The sequence below is a fragment of the Eptatretus burgeri genome, chromosome 10 (assembly GCF_056783735.1).
Source record: "Eptatretus burgeri isolate ZD-2024b chromosome 10, Ebu_testis_v1, whole genome shotgun sequence".
In the NCBI taxonomy this organism is placed as follows: domain Eukaryota; kingdom Metazoa; phylum Chordata; class Myxini; order Myxiniformes; family Myxinidae; genus Eptatretus; species Eptatretus burgeri.
In genome coordinates this window covers 94854009-94866570 of record NC_140970.1, presented here as the reverse complement: position 1 = coordinate 94866570, position 12562 = coordinate 94854009, and the positions used below count along the sequence as shown (strand labels likewise).

The 12562-nt window shown below is 45.0% G+C and overlaps 1 protein-coding gene across 6 annotated transcripts in view; it reads right to left on the bottom strand.

Annotated features, from left to right (window-relative positions):
- Positions 1-5712, bottom strand: part of IARS1 (isoleucyl-tRNA synthetase 1) — a 260077-nt gene extending 254365 nt beyond the window's left edge. Inside the window, exons 1-2 of one of the 6 annotated variants that reach the window (XM_085899496.1) lie at positions 5627-5698; positions 5472-5529 (exon numbers count right to left, since the gene is read on the bottom strand). Coding sequence is in view for 4 of the 6 variants with exons in the window: in XM_085899500.1 (XP_085755626.1) it covers positions 4897-4900 (4 nt within the window). In the remaining 2 variants the exon portion in view is untranslated. Of the gene's footprint in view, positions 1-4896; positions 5024-5471; positions 5530-5626 lie in introns of those variants that run through there. The other 5 variants (XM_085899498.1, XM_085899500.1, XM_085899495.1 and 2 more) reach the window with 5 other exon arrangements.
- Between the last annotated feature and the right edge of the window lie 6850 nt (positions 5713-12562).

Below are 12562 nucleotides of genomic sequence, written 5' to 3'. Positions count from 1 at the left end.
TTCACCCCCAATAAACGTTTTGTTGTGCCACATGCAATAAACCTTTTGTTGTGCCACATGCCACATTCTAAAAACCTGCTCTGCTGCTCTTGCACATCCTGTCTCTGCCCTTTTCACCCAATCATTTGTCTTCGGTCACCTTCCATCTGCTTGGAAAACCGCTAACATAAAAAGGGGAAAAAAAATGACACCCTCAACTGCAGAGTTATCAGCTTCAGGGGCTGTCACACCTTGACGTTTTAGCCAGCGTATGGCAAGGTATCAAAATGTATGCAAAACGCTGGTGTACGCTGAACTATTGATGTTTTTTCCCAGTTTTGGACGTATTCATAACGAGTTGGATGCATGCATAACATATTAGTAACGTACACAGAACGTTTCAATCACATATAGACAACTTATACCAACGAATGCTGAGCGTGTTGTCGGCGTTCACAACCTATGCCCAACGATAGTCTAACTTATGCATAGCACGCAGCGTATCGCCGACGATCACGTGGCGTACGCTATTCATAGGCTGCGGCTCGACGATTCAAATCATAAACGCACTCGACATCGAAGTGTGAAGCCGCTGTCACACCTTGACGTTTTAGCCAGCGTATGCTGACGTATGAAAAATTTGCCGAACCAAGCTGGCACACGCCGAATACGTTATGAGTAAGTTTTGTATACGTTCATAGCAGCTTTTTCATGTCTGAAGGATTTCATGTCTGAAGCGATGATGGATTCCATCACCTTGCTGATGGTTGGGAGAAGGCTGATTGGTCTGTAGTTGCAGGGATCTGTTTTTGCACCTTTTTTATGTAGGGCAGTGATGTTAGCAGATTTCCAAGCAGATGGCAGATGACCTTGGGCAAATGAGAGGGTGAATAGAACAGAGAGAGGGTGAGCAAGAGCAGAAGAGCAGGCTTTGAGGACATGTGGGCTGATGCCGTCTGGACCGGTTGCAGAATCTGACTCGAGGTTTGAAAGCAAGCTCTCCACCTTGTCAGGAGAAAAGGATACAGAGTCCAGGGACAGTTGGGTGCGACTGGGTAAAGTGGGTAGAGATCGTGATGGGTTTAGGACACAAGATTTAGCTGCAAACACCGAGTTTAGACATTCAGCTTTATCACGTGTGGAATCAGCAGTGCGGCCATTTGAGGTAAGGGAGGGGATGGAGGGGGAACATACACCAGAAACAGATTTGATTAAACGCCACCAGGATTTTGAGGAGGGAGAGAGGTTTGAGAGTTCAGACTTGAGATGAGAAAGATGTTGTTTTCTGCCTCTCCTGAGGGTAGATACACACTTGTTCCGAGCTTTGTTGAAAGAACTGAGATTGCCCTCAGTTGGGTTTGCTTTCCATGAGGCAAAGGCAAGTTGTTTCAGGACAACTGCCTCGCCACAAGCTTCAGTAAACCAAGGGCGGGAGGAAGGGTAAGACAACTGAACACGAGAGGGGATAAATCTGTGCATGAGGGAGAGCAAGTTTCTTTGAAAGAATTCCCAGGATGAGTTGATGTTTGAGAAAGTAGTGATAGGAGACCAGTCTGTAAGTATGATGGCTGCTCGGAGACCCTGCCAGTCGGCTTGAGTGAAATGCCAGACTCGACGGCGGTGAGGTGGTTCTCTGATAACAGCCAGAGAGATGTCCACTTTAACAAGGATGTGGTCAAAAGAACCAATTGGAGCGAAGGAAGAGCAGCAGATATTGTCAGGGAAATTTGTCAAAATCAGATCCAGAAGAGATGGAGTACCATTGGTTGAGATCCGGGTCGGGAAGTTGACCGATTGAGTCAGTCCCAATGAGTCGCAGAAAGCTTTTGCTGAGGTGCCATGGCAGGTGAGAGAGGTACCCACACCTAGCCAACTGGCGTGATAACAATTGAAGTCACCACAGAAGAGGAAGAGAGAGTTTGGATGAGAAGATAGAAGATGGTCCATGTTTTCAGATAGTGAGGTGTAGATGGAGTCATCACTGTTCGGTGGACGGTACAGTGCACATATAAACATGAGGTGGGAGTGGAGGGAAGCCGAAGCCAGAGGTATTCCTGGGGGTGTGGGGGAGTGAGAACAGTGCATGGAGAGTGAGGAATAGAGTCTTTGATGAAGAGAGCAACATCTCCACCAGGACGAGGCTCAGGTCTGTCATACTGTAAGAGGGAGTAACCAGGGAGAGATACTTGGGAGTCAGACACGTCTTGGGAGAGGAAAGTTTCTGTTAGGCAGATAATGTCTGGTTTGTCAGTGGCAACCTGTATGGAAAGATCTGAAAGGTTTGAGCGAAGGCCCCGGATATTTGAGGTCCACACTTTTAATGAAGAGGTAGGGGAGGAGGCTTTGGGTGCAAGAGGTGGAGGGGGAGAGGGAGGGTAGGACAAGGGACGAGGGGGGGGAGGTAAGGAGGGTTGCTGAAAGAGTGTGGGGTATTGCAGAATAGCGAGGGGAGGGGCCGAATGAGGAGGAGAAAAGGCTCTGTGGTGCTGGGGGAGAGGGGGGACAAGAGACAAGGATGAAGGCAGTTGAGGATTTGAGCAGGTGGAGTGAAGAGATGGAGGTGAGAGGGCAGTGGAGGGAGGCAGGTTGGTGGATGAGAGGGGGGGCAACTTAGAGAAGGAAGAGTGAGGGGGATGAAAGGTGGGAGAAAGGTGAGGGGGGAATTTTTGAGAGAGGTGAGAGGGAGGCTTGGAGGGAAAAGAGTGGGATGGTTGCTTTGAGAGTGAGAGTGAGGGGTGAGGGGGGTGAGTTGGAAAAAAAGAATGGTTGATGGAAAGCGAGCATCCATGGCAAACTGTGGTTTTTAAAAGTTTTAGGTCAGAGATGCCATTTAACACAATTCTTGATGGATGCAATGAAGGCGAATTCAGAGCATGGAGAGAAGAAGCGCTGTAATCGTTGGATTTTTTTTAGGCAAGGAATGAAGGAGAGGTCGAAATGAGAGCAGTCTGTTAAAATAGCAGAAGAGTAGTATATTGTGAAACAGTACAGAGTACCACATGTGTGAGAGAGGAGGATGAAGCATTTTAAGATCGTTTTTGTTGTTAATATTAATGTATGAGAGAGTTCAACAGATTAGGTCATGGAAGTGTAAAAAAAAAAAAAAAAAAAAATTGAGGAAGAAGATGAGGAGGAAGTTCAGAGGAAGAAGAAGAAGCAGAATCGGGAGAAGGTGAGTGTGTTGTTGGGTATATATATATTTTTTTTTTTGAGATAAGAAAGAGATTCGTTGGGAGAATGGGGGATGTTTGGAAAGTGGGGAGGATGAAAATTGAAGGTAATGGGGAGGATAGAAATTGAAGGTAATGGGGAGAAAAAACAACAACAAAAAAAAAAACGATCAAACACCGAGTGGAACCGGTAGGCCTCAAGCCTAGGCCTAGGCCTCAAACACCAGGTAAGAACGTCGACAAAAATACTCACAAAATAGCACGATTTTTGAAACAAAACCGAACTAGGAACACTCAGTAACATGTTGGAACACACAGTAACATGTGAACACAGTAACATGGCTCCGCCATATTGAGTGGCAAAAAATCATGGCTACCACACACGTGTCACGCAAACTTCTGGGCTATTTCCATGGATTAGATGATATTTCTAAGAAGAGGTGTACTGTACTGAAATGGGAGATGCTTAGCAGGCAGACACGAGCGGAAGGACAGTCGAGCCGAGCTGTGTTGTACAAGTGCGAGCGTGGGCGTACTCTGCCCGGCGGCTCCCCTTTATTCCGTATTCGGCACACTCACGAGCCGGGCGACTCCAGTATTACTACGACGCCTCAGACGGCGCGCACACCCTATATCCCTTGCAGATACGATAACCACCACGACCACTCCTCCCATCATCACGCCCATCATGCATCATCATCATGCCCCTCCCCGTAGGCCCGCAGACTACACCACAAGAGGTACTGCGAAAAACTGAAGCCGTGTGGTCTTCGTGAAGATCCTTATATTATTTCAAAGGATAAATGGACAACAGAAAGGAAATTTTGGCCTCAAATCGTTTTCCCTGACATCTATGTTTACCTCGTTGAAACGCCGAGTCCTTACACTCAAGCCAGCCTGAAAGCCTTCACGAGTATGGACGCTTACTCATATTATGTCGCCGGGTTTGTTAGTGACATAATCTCGACGAAAGCTGACAAGAACTGTATTATCGTGAGGTAAAGGTAAGCCTGTTTTCTTTCATTTCACTATTATTGTATTATCGTTGTTGCTTGTTTTGTTCAGCAACCAGCGTCACTTTTTTTTAACCTGACTGCTGCCACAAGTTAATTTCAAGTGAAGCTCTTGTCTAAATGCTGAGTTTGTAGAAAATCTTCGTTCGTCAGTTTCCTTACAGATACATTATATTTTTTTCCATGACAAACATACGGTGTAATGCCACATTGCTGTGGATATTTCCAAGTGATCGTTTTTTTTATGTATTATACATATCGATGTGACTTTCTATCGTGAAAATGTTACACTGATTTTTTTTTTTTTTCAAATTACTCAAATGCTATTTAAAAAACGATTTAATTTAATCTGCGATGTAATAGCAATAAGACAAGTTTCGAGGAAACAAATCAGAACTGTGCGCGTCAGACAGCTGTGAGAAAGGCGACCCAGCCTATCTCATTCTGTCAATAAAACAAGGGATATTATGCATTTTAATGATACAAATCAGACAATATTTTGTAACCACCGGCTATTTAATACCAACTACTGAAATAACGTATCAGAAATTAGTTACATACAGGAGACAAAATGAAGGCGACACAACCAGTCATGTTCGCAAAGTCGCCATTTTCTCTTCTCAGAACCGATATCCAAAGATGTCGTCGGTCTACTTCGGCGGGAAAGCGGTAAAACTGCACTCCGGAGCCTTTAGTATATCGCTGAGTACATCCCGGGACACAACAACTCTTACCCATTTGCAGAAAAAAAATTCGCTTGCTTGGAAATAACGGTGTAGTTGAAGTGGAGACTATCGGTTGTTATGGACGCGGAAAACTTTCTTGCCACTCAAGATGGCGGAGCTGCCACGGTCACGTGACCGGTGACGTCATCTGAATAAGGGCTATACCCCAATTCCTCCCAACACCCGTTGATTGTCCAAGTCTCCTATTTTGTCCTTCAACCCTGCGGTTTGTGCGCCCACCCCCTCTCCCTCCACCATTCCTCTTGTTATGTTGTATCCGAATCCGTTCGGTGTTCTCTTATATTCCACAAACAATGAATCTGCATACAACAGCAACAAAAAAAATGTTTTCACACAATAATTAATTGGTGAAACATTGCATCAGCAACATTTAACCCACGTGACACATTCAAACAGTTTGGTTCACAAACCGAGCGGTATTTCGCCGCCAGAAGGATTCACAGTGACGGTACCAAGAACATCAGAGCCAATAAAAAAATATCAGTTGGTTATTGAGATTCCCTTCACAAATCATTCGTATAAAAGAGAGATATAAATATCCTGCAATAACTTCTTTTTTTTACCTCAGCACACGGATATAAAGTCCACGTGGATTCTGGAGCCGCTCGTACAGTAAGTTTTCTTCACGATATAACGACACAAAAACACAAAATATTCGTTTAAAAAAAGTAAAAACCACCACAGAATAAACCAGCTAAGTAAACTGTGAAATATTTACCGTCACCAAAAAATTTCTTTCCCTTCACCACGTTCCTCTCAGGAACGAGCCGAAGCTCATTGCGGTGCGCCGCTTCTTCCTCTCTGGCTTCCCAGCGATTAAATCCTATTTCCACGTTAATTAATAGTCGTTTTCACACCGATCGCCAACAATAAAATCGTATTAACTATTTAAGACAGGAATAAGAAAGCATGTTTGCAAAATTCGATCAAAATATACGTCGCTGTCACCAACTACTCCACCTGCTAATTTGCACTGGTCAAGTAACTGCGCAATGGAGTGAGGTGTTCATTAAGACAGGGTCCAAGCAACTACCATCACCAAGAAAAAGAAAGAAAGCAAAACAGAAATAAAAACGCTATCCCAGTTTGTCAACAAGATATTTACTTCGGGACGAAAGAGAAAATCTGAGGTGAAGTGGGTAGAGATTAGGGCTTGTAAGAACAGTAAGATACTTATGGTATGCTTTTATACGGCTCCTGGTGTGACTTTCACTGTGGACTGAAAATACCATGGACGGAGAATGCTCATTGCCATTCACAACACACAGACCACGGTAGAGCTAGAGCGGGCGCCATCTTGGTTAGCACTGGATGGCTGACGCAAGCAGAAGACGATTTCCGTCGTGCGTTTGCATGTAATTCCAAACGATAAACGATCACGTTTTTTCACCTTTTGTGCGACAGTTTTTCAAAAGCAAACTTATCATTCTAACGATAACACTTTCCTTTTCACTATCAGGTTAGACAACAAATTACATGAAAGCCTGGCATTCGTGGCATCGACATGATCGTCGAAGCCGCACATTCGCGGTTCAACAAAATGTGACCTGCTTCAACATTCGCGGGCCTGTGCTCAGTATATGCGTGGTTTATGTGGGTGCAAAACAATCTCCCACCAGCCCATGTAAACCACCTCCAGACATACAGAAACCATCTCCCACCAGCCCATGTAAACCACCTCCAGACAAACATAAACCATCTCCCACCTGCCCACATAAACCACCTCCAGACATACAGAAACCATCTCCCACCAGCCCATGTAAACCACCTCCAGACATACATCAACCATTTCCCACCTGCCCACGTAAACCACCTCCAGACATACATGAACCACCTCCCACCAGCCCATGTAAACCACCTCCAGACAAACATAACCATCTCCCACTTGCGCACGTAAACCACCTCCAGACATACAGAAACCATCTCCCAACTGCCTGCATAAATCACCTCCAAACTTACATAAACCATCTCCCACCTGCCCACGTAAACCACCTCCAGACATACATACTCCATCGCCCACCAGCCCACGTAAACCACCTCCAGACATACATAAACCATCTCCCACCAACCCGCATAAACCACCTCCAGACATACATAAACCATCTCCCACCAGCCCACAGAAACCACCTCCAGACATACATAAACCATCTCCCACCAGCCCATGTAAACCACCGACAGACATACATAAACCATCTCCCACCTGCCCATGTAAACCACCTCCAGATTACATAAACCATCTCCCACTAGCCCACAGAAACCACCTCTAGACATACATAAACCATTTCTCACCTGCCCGCATAAACCACCTCCAGACATACATAAACCATCTCCCACCTGCCCGCATAAACCACCTCCAGACAGACATTCACCATCTCCCACCAGCCTACATAAACGACCTCCAGACAATCATAAACCATCTTCCACCAACTGCACGCATAAACCAGCTCCAAACATACATAAACCATCTCTCACCTGCCCACATAAACCACCTCCAGTGATACATAAACCATCTCCCACCTGCCTGCATAAACCACCTCCAAACATACATAAACCATCTCTCACCTGCCCACATAAACCACCTCCAGACATGCATAAACCATCTCCCACCTGCCCGCATAAACCACCTCCAAACATACATAAACCATCTCCCACCAGCCTGCATAAACCACCTCCAGACATACATAAACCATCTCCCACCTGCCCGCATAAACCAACTCCAGACATACATAAACCATCTCTCACCAGCCCACATAAACCACCTCCAGACATACATAAAACTTCTCTCACCTTCCCACCTAAACCACCTCCAGACATACATAAACCATTTCCCACCTGCCCCCATAAACCACCTCCAGACATACATAAACCATCTCCCACCTGCCCACATAAACCACCTCCAGACATACATAAACCATCTCCGACCTGCTCGCATAAACCACCTCCAGACATACATAAACCTTCTTTCACCAACCCGCATAAACTACCTCCAGACATACATTCACCATCTCCCACCAGCCCACATAAACCACCTCCAGACATACATAAACCATCTCCCACCTGTCCACATAAACAACCTCCAGACAATCATAAACCATCTCCCACCAACTGCATGCATAACAGTTTATGAGCCATCTCTAGACATGCATAAACCATCACCATCCATCCAGCCATTGGAACCATCCTCGATGCAGAGTGTTGATGCTGCTTCAGCAGCCTCCTTGGCTATTGGGCACAATCCTGGACGGGTCGCCACTCCGACACAGATTTAAGCAAGCTGGCACTCATTTTGCCGACCTCAGAAGGATGACAGGCAGAGTCAACCCCACCTGATATTAATTCAATAGTCTAGTTGGATTTGAACTCAGGATCCCAGGATCCCAGGATCGCAAACCCACCACTCGAACCATTAAGCCAACACCAGGCTCATACTTTAATACTGTAACGGTTGTGGGAGTAGATGGAGGAATGTCATAGCAAGTTGGGATTTATGGAGTTGCTTGGCCCTTGGACGAAAAGGAGACATCTCAATGTAATTTAAGTAGGAAAACTGTGAGTTTAAGTGCAGCTTGTCACGACACGGGAGGGGGGGAGGGGGGTGGGTGGTGGTGCTGTTTTAATAAGATAGGGATTAAGGCCAATTTCCCCCAGTATGTAATTGCCCCCTGTAATCTTTTCCTACGTGTTTATTTTTTGCATTTCAAGACCGGCAATAAAAAGCGATCATGTCCTTAAAACAGCAACAACTGAGCTGCACGTCCAATCAGGCACAAAGCCCCACCTCCAGGGGTGACGGCTGGCGAGGCCACGCCCCCAGAGTGGATGATTAATGGGTGTGACATCAGAGAGCCGGTGGAAGGAAAGTGAGGTTCGGAGCGGGAGAACGGAGAGAGACAATTGTGGAGAGGGGTGGGGTGGGAGGGGACACGATTGTGTAAGGGGGTCTTGCTGGCTAGGCCACGCCCCCAGAGTGGATGATTAATGGGCGTGACATCAGAGAGCCGGTGGAAGGAAAGTGAGGTTCGGAGCAGTAGAACGGAGGAGAGACAATTGTGGAGAGCGGTGGGGTGGGAGGGACACGATTGAGTAAGGGGGTCTTGCTGGCGAGGCCACGCCCCCAGAGTGGATGATTAATGGGCGTGACATCAGAGAGCCGGTGGAAGGAAAGTGAGGTTCAGAGCAGGAGAATGGAGGAGAAACAATTGTGGAGAGGGGTGGGGTGGGAGGGGACACGATTGAGTAAGGGGGTCTTGCTGGCTGGCCACGTTTAGACACAACAAAATACAGCAACACAATTCTCATGTTGTGCTGTGAATTTGCCCGCGTGATGGAGCAACACACTAGTCATTGACTGTTCGGCTGAGCCGTGTTGTGTGCATGTTTCTGAGGAGGGAAGAAGAGCGTGCCTCATTGTCTCATCAAGGGGGCTCAGAGATCGTCTCGTCGTGTGGTCGAGGAGGAAGGTGGACGATTGTTTTGAGCGAATCTGGTGGAAGAGAGGAACATTCAGCATATTCATTCACGAGCAGACACCTCACGGTGGTTGATGAGCCCTGGTGTTGAATACTGCCTCATGAATTACCTCATGTACGTTTCCCACCCAAAGAGCAGCTCGGCACCATTTTGGACATGTCATCCCATGCAGGACGAAGCGGCTCGACCCCAAAGTTCAATATAAACCATCTTTGGACAAAGCAAAGTTCCAGGATAAAGGGAGGATTTTATTTTATTTTATTTTCCCCTTGTCTGTATTAAAGTCCGTGTGGAGACGTCTCAAAATTAGCTCGAGTTATTTCACGTTGCATTACCTCATACTTTGATTATATTTTATTATTATTATTCTTATTATTTTTATTATTATTTTCATTATTACACTTTGAATTACCACCATTGTCAATATTTGATTTATTTTCATTAAACCCCCTAATTTATTTAGATTGTTTGTGTTGTCTATTTGTCGTTCGTTCGAGATAAACTCTTTGCGCTGTGTTTCCATCTGCTCCGTCTGTGCTGTCCTTTTCTTTCCGCACGCGCCATAATCTCCGAGGATCACGCGTTCACCTCCAAGGAAAACCGCTCGGCGATCCGGCCTGGTCGGTGTTAACCGCCCGTCCACGACAATTGGGTCAGGGGAATTAACTTAATAACCACCAGGGCCGCGACAATATATAAGGAAATAGATTGGCAGATGCCATTTTGCAGAAATATAGGTCAAGTGCTGCGGATGGGCAAGAACAATGAAAATAAGGAGTGCATAATGCAAGGGGCAATCTTGGAGCATACAACACAGTAGAAGGATCTGGGGTGGTGTTAGTTATAGGGGATGTTGTTTCATAATATGCAACCTGCAGCTGCTCATTGCATCATTTCTGGGAAGCGTGGCTGTACAACTGATTCAGTGCCCCTGTTACCAGTCAGCTTGTACTCATTTTGCCGAGTAAACGACTTCGGAAGGATGACAGGCTGAGTCAACCCACCTGGTGTTATATCAACAGCACGATAGGGGTTCAAACTCAAAACGCTCAGATGTTAAGACAGCCACCTCAACCGTTAAGGGAACACCAAGCTTATATGGGGGGGGGGGGGGGGGAGAAGCAGTGAGACCAATGCTGGGCAGCGAGAATAAAAGCAAACCAGGTTTTAGGTTGTCTTCGTTGTATTTTATTTTCCAGAGGACTTGGGTTCGATTCCTTGTGTGGGCATGTAATTTTTTTCCATATATATATATATGATCTTGTAAAGGAGCCTGGTGTTGGCGCAGTGGTTAGGGCAGCGGCTTGGGATCCAACAGGTCCTGAGTTCAAGCCCCGTTGGGCCACTGAATTAATACACCAGGGGGTTGACTCAGCCTGTCATCCTTCCGAGGTCGGCGAAATGAGTACCAGTGTACTGGGCCGGTGTATACCCCGGTTAAAATAGGTGTACCATATCCCTGTGTCGTCAGAGGCGACCAGGGTTGCGTCAGGAAGGGCATCCGGCGTAAAACATGTGCCAAATCACTATGCGGATCATATGGATGATCCGCTGTGGCGACCCCTAACGGGAGCAGCCGAAGGAAGAAGAAGATATGATCTTGTAAATACTTGGTTCACTGCAAATACTCCCCCAGGTGCAATGTCATACAATCTTGCCCAGTCAGGATCTCTTGCTGGTTCATTCAGGGAAGGTCTGGCCCACGTTGGGGGACCTAAGACGTATATCCTTTAGGATGATTGGAAACCGAGCACGACCCTTGGGCGATTTCGTTTTTACTTTTTTATTTATTTTGTTCTTCGTTCATACATGCTGATCATATCTTCAGGAGGAGGTTGGTAGGGTGGAGGAAGAAGGGATTGACAAGATGCAAGTTTGAACAGAGGAGGCAACGCTTGTCTCATGGAGGAACACCCAATCACCCAAGCATGTGTACCCCCATGACAATGAAAGTCTTCTCAATCTATTTTATTCGAGGTTGATATCAGATTTAGTTTCATATAAGATGTGGGTTCCAATAAAAACCCATCAGTTCCTGCGATTTATAAAGTGATAAAGTGAAAAAGACAAAGGTTAAGAGAAATAAAAAGGTGTGGATGTGTGGTCCATTTTTAAACTGTTAAAACTGGCTGTGCAGGTATGACTGAGGCTTCCCTCGAGCCTTAAATGGCACAGATATGGTTTTTATTCTTTCCTGCAAACTGGGAAGGTAAACTTTCTTCATATTTTGTGTTCGTTAAGCTTGGGTTATTGGTGGGGCTACGATCATGGAGATTGGCACCCATTGAGTTTGATCATCTACTTAACAAATGTGTTCACACTATATTACATAGCAAGATTTAAGCTCATATTATATGATTATAGGTTCACACCATATAACATTGGAAGATATAAGGTGATATGATGATTATAGGTTCACACCATATAACATTGGAAGATATAAGGTGATATGATGATTATAGGTTCACACCATATAACATCACAAGATATAATAGTGGGGCAACTTAGCTAAATATAGCATAACAATTGTGCATTTTGTGAGGAAAGCACCAAATTTGGCACACTAATAGCCTATCATATTATGAACAGATTTGGATATTGGGCCATCTCAAATTCAGCCGCTGATGGCTGTGGCAGCCATTTTCCACTGCCATCAAAATTTTGAGATGGGCCAATATCCAAATCTGTTAATAATATGATTGGCTACTAGTGTGCCAAATTTGGTGCTTTCCTCACAAAATGCACAATTGTTATGCTGAGTTTCCCCACTATAAGGTCATATTATATGATTAGAGGTTCACCAAACATAGGTTCACACGATATAACCTCCCAAGATATAAGGTCATATTGTATGATTATAGGTTCTCACCATGTATAATACCAAGATATCAGGTCATATGATGATTAATTATAGGTTCACACTGTACAACATACCAAGATATATGGTCATATTATTTTATTATATGTTCACACAATATAACATACCAAGATATCAGGTCATATAATGACTATAGGTTCACACTGGACAACATACCAAAATATAAGGTCATATTATATGATTATAGGTTCACACTCTATAACATCACAAGATACAAGGTCATATGATGATTATAGGTTCACACTCTATAACATCATAAGATATAAGGTTATATTATATGATTATAGGTTCACCAAATATAGGTTC